The sequence below is a fragment of the Anomaloglossus baeobatrachus genome, chromosome 9 (assembly GCF_048569485.1).
Source record: "Anomaloglossus baeobatrachus isolate aAnoBae1 chromosome 9, aAnoBae1.hap1, whole genome shotgun sequence".
Classification (NCBI taxonomy): Eukaryota; Metazoa; Chordata; class Amphibia; order Anura; family Aromobatidae; genus Anomaloglossus; species Anomaloglossus baeobatrachus.
Window position 1 is genome coordinate 47,666,233 of NC_134361.1, and position 12,629 is coordinate 47,678,861.

The following is a 12,629-nucleotide window of genomic DNA, read 5'->3' on the forward strand; positions in this document are numbered from 1 at the left end:
ACTCCCTGTAGACTGGGAGCCCTTGCGGGCAGGGTCCTCTCTCCTCCTGTATCCTCACCCATTCCCTGAAGACTGTGAGCCCTCGCAGGCAGGGTCCTCTCTCCTCCTGTACCATCGCCCATTCCCTGTAGACTGTGAGTCCTCGCGGGCAGGGTCCTCTCTCCTCCTGTATCCTCACCCATTTCCTGAAGACTGTGAGCCCTTTCGGGCAGGGTCCTCTCTCCTCCTGTATCCTCACCCATTCCCTGTAGACTGTGAGCCCTTGCGGGCAGGGTCCTCTCTCCTCCTGTATCCTCACCCATTCCCTATAGACTGTGAGCCCTCGCAGGCAGGGACCTCTCTCCTCCTGTATCCTCACCCATCCCCTGTAGACTGTGAGCCCTCGCGGGCAGGGTCCTCTCTCCTCCTGTATCCTCAGCCATTCCCTGTAGACTGTGAGCCCTCGCGGGCAGGGTCCTCTCTCCTCCTGTATCCTCAGCCATTCCCTGTAGACTGTGAGCCCTCGCGGGCAGGGTCTTCTCTCCTCCTGTATCCTCAGCCATTCCCTGTAGACTGTGAGCCCTCGCGGGCAGGGTCTTCTCTCCTCCTGTATCCTCAGCCATTCCCTGTAGACTGTGAGCCCTCGCGGGCAGGGTCTTCTCTCCTCCTGTATCCTCAGCCATTCCCTGTAGACTGTGAGCCCTCGCGGGCAGGGTCTTCTCTCCTCCTGTATCCTCACCCATTCCCTGTAGACTGTGAGCTCTTCTGTTTTGTATTGTTAATGATTGTTGTATGTATACCCTCTTTCACATGTTAAGTGCCATGGAATACATGTCACTATAATAATAATAATAATAATAATATCTCTATCTGTGCTGTAGCTTTGTATGTGGTTTGCAGGACTGGTATCTATCACTATACAGTCACTATTTATTGATCTTTTTCAGTAACAGCGCAGTCATCTACTGAGGTTCCCATCACAATCGCGGTGCGTCTCCGTAGATGTGAACATGGCCTTGGGTTCGGGGCCCACTGAGAAGTGTTTTATTCCCCATTGCTGAATCCAGGCTGTGCCTACATGCACATATGAGACATATTCTCTCTGACCTTTGTGTAAGTGAGTCTCGCTTCCTGCTTTCCGTTCCCTTGGCTCAGTCATTTACTGCAGTGAGAAACGAAACTCCTCATCATTACTCTCCTGCACTATCAGACTCTGCACATGGCGACATTTGCTCCCATTTACAATCCCGTAAGTAATGATCTTTTGCTCCTTTCTCTGTTCTGCATTGTAAAATATGACACCACAAGTCGTTATTTCACAACTATTGGGGCTTATAGTAAGAACGGTTCCTTTGCAAAATAGATACAAAGAAACCTTATCTCTACAACAGAGATGTACAGTCAGGAAGGGATAACATAATTGTAACAGTATTGATTCCATATGAAATATTTTAATATGACTGTCACACTTTAGACTTTTATAGTTACATAGGTTGACAACAACTTAGGTCCACTAAGTTCAACCTTTCTTCACCATTATACAATCTTTGTCACTAAATTATCGACAACTCGCAATGCCATTTTTACTGAGGAAATCATCCAGCCCTTTTTTAAAAGCTGTTATAGTGTCAGCCATTACTACCTCTTGTGGTCGGCATTCCACAGTCTGACCGCTCTAACTGTAAAGAACCCTTTCCTATTTAGCTGTTGGAATCGCTTTTCTTCCACTCGCAGTGAGTGCCCCCTGGTACTTAGTACTGTCTTTGGAAGAAATAAGTCATGTGCCAGTCCTTTATATTGACCACACATGTATTTATACATATAAATGAGATCTCCTCTGAGACATCTTTTTTTTTCTAAGCTAAACAAGCCCAACTTTTTCAACCTGTCATCATACGGGCGGCCTCCATTCCTTGTAGTAGTCTAGTTGCCACCTTTCAACTGACTCTAACTTCCGAAAATCCTGTTTAAAATGTGGAGCCCAAAACTGGATCCCATATTCCAGATGTGGCCTTACAAGTGATTTATAGAAGGGTAACAATACATTGGGATCCCGGGATCTAATCTTTCTTTTTATACACCCTAAAATCTTGTTTGCTTTAGCAGCTGCTGCTTGACATTGAGAGCTGCTGCTCAGCTTACTTGTAATGAGAATCCCCAAGTCCTTCTCCTGTTCTGTAGTCCAGAGGTTACTTCCATTTAATGTATACGCAGCTATAGGATTACTCCGTCCTAGGTGCATTACTCCACATTTATCAACATTAAATCTCATTTGCCAAGTATCTGCCCATTCTGACATCTTTCCAGATCTTTTTGTAATATTGTACAATCAAGGTCAGTTTTTAATATCCTACATAGTTTGGTGTCATCAGCAAACACTGACACTTTACTCTCAATGCCATCCACAAGGACATTAATAAAGAGTTTAGCACAGATCCCTGCGGTCCCCACTGCTGACTATACCATTTAGAGAATATACCATTTATGACTACTTTGTTTCCTATCTTTTAGCCAATTTGTTACCCATCTGCTTATATTTTCCTCTAGTCCTTGCTTCTGGAGCTTCAGTATAAGGCTGTTATGTGGTACAGTATCAAGTGCCTTTCCATATACAGATAAAACACATCAGCCGCATTACCAATATCCATATTTGCACTTACCTCCTCATAGAAACTCAGCATGTTGGTTAGACAGGACTTATCTTTCATGAATTCATGCTGGTTTCTGTCATTATATTATTCTCTGCAATATATTTTTGGAACTCATTTTTTATAATGCCTTCAAAAACACTACTGATGTCAGGCTTACTGGACGGTAGTTGCCTGGATCCACCCTCTTACCTTTCTTAAATATCGGTACCACTTTAGCCATCCTCCAATCTTGAGGCACCAACCCTGTTACAAGAGAGTCTAAGAAGAGTAGATACAGTGGTGTGTCAATTACTGAGCTCAACTCTCTCAATATCAGTGGATGAAAGAAATCTAGTCTGAGGGATTTATCAATTTTTAATTTGTTTAGATGCAGCTATACTTTTTGTGTTAAATTAGTTATATCAAGTGGGGAACTTTGATGTTTTTCTTGCGAAATGATCCTTGGAACAGTCAGTTCATTGCTGTATACAGATGAAAAGTGCCTTTTTAATATCTCAGCCTTTTCTTTGTCTTCTATAATTATTTTGTTAATATCATCTTCTAATGGGTCGATTCCATCTGTTTTTTTCTTTTTTGCATTAATATATGTATAAATATTTTGGGATTTTAATGTCCTAATGTTTTTTAGTAGCTAACTTTGCTACCTTGATTTCTTTTTTTACATTTCTTATTGAGATCTTTATACTTCTGAAATGCTAGTTCTGATTTCTCAGCCTTCATGGTTTTGAATGCCCTTTGTTTTGTCTTATTATACTTTGTACTTACTTATTTATCCATAGTGATTTCTTTTTATTCTTGTATATTTTATTACCAGAGGGTATAAGCTTTATAGTAATATAATCAGAATCATCCAAAAATGTATAATTAAGTTTGCCATTGATTAATTATGACATAATTACATCAATATATAGAAAGGGAAATACTCTCACAATGCCGGAGTCCAAAAAGAAAAAGGAGTTCATCACCCTACGCTCCCGTCCCGCTGTCTTTCTAGTGACCCTCATGACATCGGTAGTTTATCTAAAAACACCACCTTGCAGGTGCTAGAATTCAGCTTCTCTCCTAGTTCCCTGTAATAGTTTTAAGGACCTTCTACCTCCCTCTAACTTTGTCATTGGTACCAATGTGCACTATGACCACTGGGTTTTCCCCAGCTTCACCCAGCAATCTGTCTATCCGATCAGCAACATGCTGAACCCGAGCACCCAGCAGACAACACATTATTTGGCGTTGACGGTCTCCACGGCAGATGACCCCGTTTGTCTTGATAATTATAGAGTCCCCTACCACCGACATGTGTCTGGGCCCTAATAATAGAGTCTCCGACCACCAACATTTTTCTATCCCCTAACTATGAGATATATTGAATAAGAAGAGGTCAAATGCTGCGCTGACAAAGTAAGGAATAATCCATTGGATTCTTTTCTGTGACTTTATTTTTATGCTTTTCAGAGAAATCTTTCTCCTTCAGGAAAAAAAATCACATACCTATACATAGGTTGCAGTCAGGATAATAAGGGGTTAATCACAGCCCACAGCTGCCACTAAGCCCTAGATTAGTAATGGCAGACATCTATGATTCCCCATTACTATTCTGTAAGTGAAAGTAAATGAACACAAACACCGAAAAAATCCTTTATTTGAAATAAAAGACAAAAAAACACTCTTTCACCCTTTTGTAACCCCCCAAAAAACCCTGCAGGTCTGACGTAATCCACTTGAGGTCTCACAACGATTACAGCTCTGCTACATTACTGAAGGCACAGTGCGCTATCATGGAACATGATTGCCTGCTGTGAGGTTCAGGCAGAAACTGAGCTGCGATCAGCGGTGACGTCACTCAGGTTAGTTGCGGTCACAGCTGGAGGTTCCCACAGTCCTCCACCTATGATTGTAAGTAACCTGGCTCCAGGTGACCTCAATGAACTTTCATTGAGTTCACATACCTGCATCTCCTGGCAGAAAACTGTGTTTTTTTTGCCAAGAGATGCAGATTGATAAAATGATAACTTGATATTTGCAATCTGATTATTAATTAAAAAATAAATTAATTTATTGATAAGTTAAAGGGAGCATTAGCACTGTGAGACGTGTAGTTAAGGAGAGCAGACTGTCAGTCATTACATGTCTCACACTTTTAACGCCCCCTTTCATGTAAAATAAACTCTGGAGCCAGAATTTCAGGGAGATATATGTCCGGCCCATAGATCTTAATACATCATTTACATATAAGAAAAATGTGAATTACGCTGGAATAAGACATCGAATCACAGCTATCAAGGAATCATTTCATCATCTTTTAGTTTTCTTTATGGAAAGTTCAGGCTAACATATTTTAGGGCCGTATGCACAATGCACTACAAACGAACAAAATTGCAGCATGTGGTTCTCTAATCTATCCAGTCCAGACTAATGTATGCAAACAGCAGCACACACCTGCTATATGGATGTGTGCACGTAGCTTCATGCAAAGCCAGTCATGTGCAAAATTTGTAGACATAGCTGGTCTGCAAATTTCAGCACTTGTCGTTACTTAGCTCACGGAAGGAGGGCGGGAACAATAAACTGTTCAAAAACAGGTCCATGGCAAATTCTAAAAAAAGCAATAAAAAACATTCACCTCCCGGCCCCAGTGCTGCACCTCTGTCCTGCTGACAATGTCCCACGTTGGCCTCGTGGTTTCCTTTTCCAGTAGGTGTCACTGATCATCTCCAGGGACCATGTTCTGTTTGAGCTTTAAAGGGAAGCTGTCACCTAGTCACCTGCGGGGCAGTCCGATATATTCAGATCCGATGGGTGACGCTGCTCTCAGGTCCGTCGCCTCCTTTATCCTTGTGATCTCTGTCGCGGGCGGAGGAGGGGACGCTGCGCTCTCCCACTGCTCGGGTCCGGCTGCTGCTGCTGCTCGGTGGTGGCTCGAGCGGAGGGCCGGATCCCGGGGACTCGAGTGGCGCTCCTCGCCCGTGAGTGAAAAGGGGGGGTTGATTGTGGGGATTTTTGGTTATTGTCCGTGACGCCACCCACGGTTGTGGTAATTTAGGTGACACCACCGCTGCTCTGGACGGGGATCCCGGGAGCGGTGACAGGGAGCAGCTGAGTTGTTAGTTTTCCCCTCCGTGGGTAGGGGGTTGGTTGTCCCGGGGCCCGGTGATGGGGTAGGGATGGATGATGGCAGGCGGGTTGCGGGGCCTGGCGAGGTGCAGGGTCGCAGGGGCAGCGCTGTGCCGCACGGCACGGTGGTACTCACTCAGCCTGAGACGATGACACAGTTCTCGGTAAAACACACGGCTGGAAAGCTGTTGCTTTTCCCCGGCAGGTTGACGGTGACTGCCTTTCCCTGCACCTATGTACTTCTGACGGTTCCAATGGGTTCCCACCGGTAACCCGCTCCCCGGCTTGGATATGGGCCGGAGGAGCCCCTTTTTGCCCGCAGGCGCTGGCCCTGAGAAACTGTTGCCTTGGCGGTGGCGGTGTCTCTCTCACTGGGTTGGACTCTTGCCTTCTGTCGGGACTTGACTGTTTGGAAACCCAGGAGGTCCCCTTCACTAACGGATTCAGCAAATTCACGGCGACTCCTAGCCTTGCCGGGGTCCGAAAAGCCCCTGCCAATGGTGCTGGCTTCTCCTTGTGTACCGGTCTGGTACCGCCGGGCCACCGCCCGTCCACGGTCCTTACGGCAACTCCGATAGGCCACTCCTGCAGACGGTCACCACCGTCTGCCAACCTTGCTGTCTCGCCCGGGCCACACACCTGGACGCTGTCAGTCAGTTGCTCCTTTACCACTTTCCTCCTACCACTTTCACCTCCAACACTAATCTGAGCTCTTTTCCCGCCTCCAGGACTGTGAACTCCTCGGTGGGCGGGACCAACCGCCTGGCCCACCCCCTGGTGTGATCATCAGCCCCTGGAGGAAGGCACAAGGGTTTTGTGTCTGGCTTAGATGTGCCTAACCGGGGTGTAGGGTGTGGTGGTGTAATTACCTGTGGCCCCTGGCTTGTCCAGGGCGTCACAATCTCCATCCTCCTTTTTGCTTCATGTGGATGATGCGTCCTACGTCATTCACACAGTATGCTCCATTGTGCTCCTGCGCACACGCACTTTGCTCTGCCCTTCTGAGGTCAGGGCAAACTACTGTAATGCACAGACGCATGCATTCTTTGATATTTCCCCACACCTGCGCATTACAGCACTTTGCTCTGTCCTCAGCAGGGCAGAGCATAGTGCGCATGTGCAGGCGTGCAACGGAGGATATTGTGCGGATGACATAGGACGTGTCACCCACTCGAAGCAAGAAGGACTATGGGAATCGCAGGGATAGAGGAGGCGCCAGACCCGAGAGCAGCGACGCCCATCAGACCATACCGTATGGGTCCGCCCTACAGGTGAGTAGGTGACATGTTCCATTTAAGAAATGGTCTCCTGGCTCTATCCTTTGGCTTAAATTACTGCAATATTCATCTGATGCTCCCTATGGGAGGAGCAAGCCAGAAGATCGGTAGGGGAACACTAGCTGCAGACTGGAAAAAGGAAGGAATTCAGTAGGTATATATATACAGTGCCTTGCGAAAGTATTCGGCCCCCTTGCATTTGTCAACCTTCACCCACATTTCAGGCTTCAAACATAAACATAAAAAAAAATAAAATTAATGGTGAAGAATCAACAAGTGGACACAATTGTGAAGTTCAACGACATTTTTTGCTTATTTTAAGCTTTTTTAAAAAATAGAAAACTGAACATTGGGGTGTGCAATATTATTCATCCCCTTTACTTTCAGTGCAGCAAACTCACTCCAGAAGTTCATTGAGGATCTCTGAATGATCCAATGTTGTCCTAAATGACTGATGATGATAAATATAAGCCACCTGTGTGTAATCAAGTCTCCGTATAAATGTACCTGCTCTGTGATAGTCTCAGTGTTCTGTGTAAAGCACAGAGAGCATCATGAAGACCAAGGAACACAACAGGCAGGTCCGTGATACTGTTGTGGAGAAGATTAATGCCGGATTTGGTTACAAAAAGATTTCCATAACTTTAAACATCCCAAGAAACACTGTGCAAGTGATCAAATTGAAATGGAAGGAGTATCATACCACTTCAAATCTACCAAGACCCGGCCGTCCCTCCAAACTTTCATCTCAAACAAGGAGAAGACTGATCAGAGATGCAGCCAAGAGGCCCATGATCACTCTGGATGAACTGCAGAGATCTACAGCTGAGGTGGGAGAGTCTGTCCATAGGACAACAATCAGTCGTACACTGCACAAATCTGGCCTTTATGGAAGAGTGGCAAGAAGAAAGCCATTTCTCAAAGATATTCATAAAAAGTGTCGTTTACAGTTTGCCACAAGCCACCTGGGAGACACCAAACATGTGGAAGAAGGTGCTCTGGTCAGATGAACCCAAAATCGAACTATTTGGGCACAATGCCAAACGATATGTTTGGCGTAAAAGCAACTCAGCTCATCACCCTGAACACATCATCCCCACTGTCAAACATAGTGGTGGCAGCATCATGGTTTGGGCCTGCTTTTCTTCAGCAGGGACAGGGAAGATGGATGGAGCCAAATACAGGACCAATCTTGAAGAAAACCTGTTGGAGTCTGCAAAAGAACTGAGACTGGGACGGAGATTTGTCTTCCAACAAGACAATGATCCAAAACATGAAGCAAAATCTACAATGGAATGGTTCACAAATAAACATATCCAGGTGTTAGAATGGCCAAGTCACAGCCCAGACCTGAATCCAATAGAGAATCTGTGGAAAGAGCTGAAAACTGCTGTTCACAAACGCTCTCCATCCAACCTCACTCAGCTCCAGCTGTTTACAAAGGAAGAATGAGCAAGAATTTCAGTCTCTTGATGTGCAAAAGTGATAGACACATACCCCAAGCGACTGCAGCTGTAATCTCAGCAAAAGGTGATGCTACAAAGTATTAACTTAAGGGGACGAATAATATTGCACGCCCCGATTTTCAGTTTTTTATTTTTTAAAAATGTTTAAAATAAACAATAAATTTCGTTCAACTTCACAATTGTGTCCCACTTGTTTTGTTGTTGATGCTTCAACATTAATTTAAAACTTTTTATCTTTATATTTGAAGCCTGAAATTTGGGAAAAGGTTGACAAATGCAAGGGGTTGAATACTTTCGCAAGGCACTGTATATATATATTTTCTTTCTAGCCTCACCATCGGGCCATTTTTAGAAAGTTTATTACTAGTGGACTGTTCCTATCATTACTGAGAGATCTACATGTTACATAGGGTTCTAACTATACCTAAATGTGACTCACAAAAACAATGGTCTGTTAACTATGGCATTTATTTGCAGGGTGTCCCCTTCCAGAGTGCAATCCTCGGGGGTATTACAGAAGGGAAAAGAGTGTCAATTCAAGGACAAGCCCACAGCCATGCCAAGCGGTGAGTATTATGGGAAACCATGAAGGAAAGAGGTTATATCATACGCAGATTTTTTTCAAACTTCGCCGACTGTCATGGCAGCATCGGGTACTGTTCAGCCTACAGATTCTGGCACTCTGCCTGATAACTCCTCTGGTGTCTGTGATCTAGACAGGCAGACTTGAGTGTTGACCTGCTGAGTGCTAATTCAGAGGCAGGCTAAAAGAAGATAATCTTTGCTAGTCTGCTTGTTAGGCTATGTGCCCACGCTGCGGAAAATGCGCGGATTTTGCCACGGATTTCTCGCGGAAAAGCCGCGGATTTTCCAGAAATCTGCAGCACAGCTACTCCCCAGCCATTTCTATGGCATTTGGGAAATGCTGTGCCCACTCTGCGGATTTTTCCGCAGCGGAAATCGTGCGGATTTCCGTGTGGAAAAATCTGCAGCATGTCAATTATTGTTGCGGATTTCTCCGCAGGGTGCCATATACTTACCTGCCTCACCGGAGTCACTTTCTCCATCCGGTGTACAGGAGCGCGGTGAATCCAGGTCAGGAAGGAAGAGGTGGGCGGAGCCTGCACGAGCTCCGGTCATGTGACAGCCGGAGCTAGTTCAGGCCCGCCCACCTTCTCCTGAAGATGCTGAGAGAGTGACCCGGCTGCCGGAAAGCGAGGTGCTGCATGATGGAGGTAAGTATGTGACTCGCCCACCCCAGGGCTATGGGACAGCCGGTGCCGGGCCGGACTAGTCCGGTGGTAGTCAGTGGTGGCTGGACCCGGCTCCGTGGCCCTGGTGGGTGTCAGTAGAATATGTGGCTTGCTTGTTAATGGTTGTGTTCGTGACGCCACCTGTGGTATGCGGCTAATAAGCCGCCGCTGCTGTGTGAGGCCTCCGGGATGATATTATGGCAGCAATGGTGGTACTGCTCCCCACAGGTGGAGCAATGCCCGGGGCACTGTTGGTGCTTGTGAATGTCTATGCAGCGGAAATAACAGAGACCACTTCAAGGGTGCAGTTCAAGTTCTTTACTCACAGTTCTTGTCACAGCTGTAGGGACCCTCAGACTGCTGGGACCACTGTCAGGGACCTCCGCCGTTTCTGGGTGATTCAGAGAGTAAAAGCCGGTGCCCTTCTCTTAGTGTCTCTTTCTTCTGCTGTCTCCCTTAGCCTTGCCTTTGTTAGGGTGGACCTGGCTTGGCCTCCACTACAGCCTCCAGGCTGGGGGGTCACCTGTCGGCTGATTACCCCTTTTCTGAAGGTCTGCTATGGGTTCTGGCCCTGGGAGCTTACAACGTCCCTGGGCCTCGGTTTTTACTGTTTGGAGATTGTCTTTGCACTCCTCCAGTCTCTAGGGACCGTCCCCTGTCGCAGCTTAATCACTCCACCGATGTCAATGTGGAACAGGCCACCGCAGCCTGCAACTACCCGTGGCGCCTCTAGGCCCTCGCTTCGGTACCTATCAAGGACTGCTCGTGGTACCTCCAGGACTACCCGTGGCCCTGCGACTCCTTCTGTCTCCTACGTGGTGTCACCTGGACCTCTGGGTCCCAGGGTCTTCACCAGGAAGCGTCTCTTTCAGTTCCTCTGCTCCTGGCTGACTTGGAGCTTTCTTTCCTTCTTTCTTTCTTTCCTTTCTTTCTCCTCCTTGCCTGCCTCCAGCAGGCCTCCTCCTCCCTCCTTGCTCTCGTTCTTGTTCTCCAACTACATGCTGGCTCTTCACCCTTGCTCTCCCTGAGGTAGACTGACTTCACTAGTAGTGATGGGTAGTTCGTGAGTGAGTAGTTCAAAATGAACTACTCCTCAGAGTGAACTAGTTCATCTAGTTCACCATCCTGACAGAGATTAGTTCATTATGAACTAAACAGCAGTGGGAGGAGACAGACAGTGATCCTCATACAGCTCCAGGAGGCTCCTGCTCTCACACTGGCTCTTTATAGCTCCTGATGCTGGAAAAGGAGGTAGTAAAACACTAGACCACACATCAAATACAAATAGTAATAATAAAAACTGAAATTGCAGAGTAGACAAGACACTGCTCATATGTGTGTATGAGAGAGCGTGTTTCTGTGTGTGTTTCTGGGCTCAGTGAGATGCATCAGACTGAACTAGGCCGTCCTGATTCATTCTCAATAGAACATTTAGTTCAGCAGCTCATATAGTTCATTTAGTTCACAGGTCACATGATGCATTTCCTCTCAGCTCCTCCAGAGAAATACTGCACTAAATGAACTAATCTTTTGAACTAAACAGCAGTGTGAGGAGACAGTGATCCTCTACAGCTCCAGGAGCTCCTGCTCTCACACTGGCTCTAAATAGCCCCTGATGCTGGAAAAGAAGGGAGTAAAACACTAGACCACACATCAAATACAAATATAAAAATAATAATAATAATAATAACAACTGAAATTGCAGAGTAGACAGACACAGCTCATATGTGTATGAGAGAGAGTTTCTGTGTGTGGTTCATGCCCCTCACCTGTCTGTGTGATAGGATCAGCCTCCTGTAGAGGATCAGCCTCCTGTAGCCTAGATCAGTCTTGCTAAAATCTTTACCACTGGCTCATGCTCTGTTCTCAAAATGGTGGCTGCTGAACTGCTCCTCAGCTCCCTCATACACATTCATTATGGGTCAGTACTCTACACTACCACAGGGGGCGCTGCTGGGCTCAGTGAGATGCATCAGACTGAACTAGGCTGTCCTGATTCATTCTCAGTAGAACATTTAGTTCAGCAGCTCATATAGTTCATTTAGTTCACAGGTCACATGATGCATTTCCTGTCAGCTCATAGGACAGGGTGGAGAGAAATACTGAACTAAATGAACTAAATGAGCTACAAGTAAAATATATCTTTGTACCGTGTTAGCCAGTAGAGATAAAAAAAATTGTTTAAAAGAACAGAGAGTCCTAAATGAGCTAATCTTTTGAACTAATCTTTTCAGTGAACTAGTTCATGGTGAACTAATCACCAAAATGAACTAGATTTCCCATCACTAGACCTTCCTATCTGTCTCTGCTCTCAGATGGCTCCTCCCACCCCCCAGTTGCCAAGCTGTAACCTATAGGAGCAGGGATGGGTCTTACGACCCCTCCCAGCATGCAGCATGGGAGGGTTGCCTGCCACTTTCCCTGGTCCTAGTATGTACCTAACAATGGGTGTAGTGTGGATTTACCAGGGGACCGGAGTTCACTCTCTTCCTCTCCCAGAATGGGGCATCACACCGCTGGTGGGGTGCAATGACCTGTGGCGACGGAAGCCTCAGGGGCGCCACATATGAGCACCCCGATCACTCCAGCACTTGTTCTGCATTGAGGATGCAGTGCCGAAGCCATGGTCCTGTATCCTCAATGCAGAAAGCCCGCACCATATCCGCACGACATTCCGCAGCATGGAAACAGACAGAAGTTGTGGTGCTGTTTCCTGGGAGTACCTGCGGAATGTCCTGCGGATATATCCGCAGGACACTGTCCCCGTGGGCACATAGCCCAAGTCTCTTTTGATCACCTCCCGTGGGAAAGCCAGTCACATCTGCTCCCCTTCTATATATGCTGAGTGGATCCTTCCACCTATGCCGGCAGCTATAGTTTATCTTTGTTGGA

At 46.4% G+C, this 12,629-nt stretch overlaps 1 protein-coding gene across 1 annotated transcript in view; it reads left to right on the forward strand.

Annotated features, from left to right (window-relative positions):
* Positions 1 to 1,156: 1,156 nt before the first annotated feature.
* LOC142250440 (galectin-4-like) overlaps positions 1,157 to 12,629 on the forward strand; it is a 62,440-nt gene continuing 50,967 nt past the window's right edge. The window contains exons 1-2 of the mRNA XM_075322618.1: positions 1,157 to 1,228; positions 8,962 to 9,050. Of these exons, the coding sequence (XP_075178733.1) occupies positions 1,199 to 1,228; positions 8,962 to 9,050 (119 nt within the window). The 5' untranslated portion in view covers positions 1,157 to 1,198. The remainder of the gene's footprint in view (positions 1,229 to 8,961; positions 9,051 to 12,629) is intronic.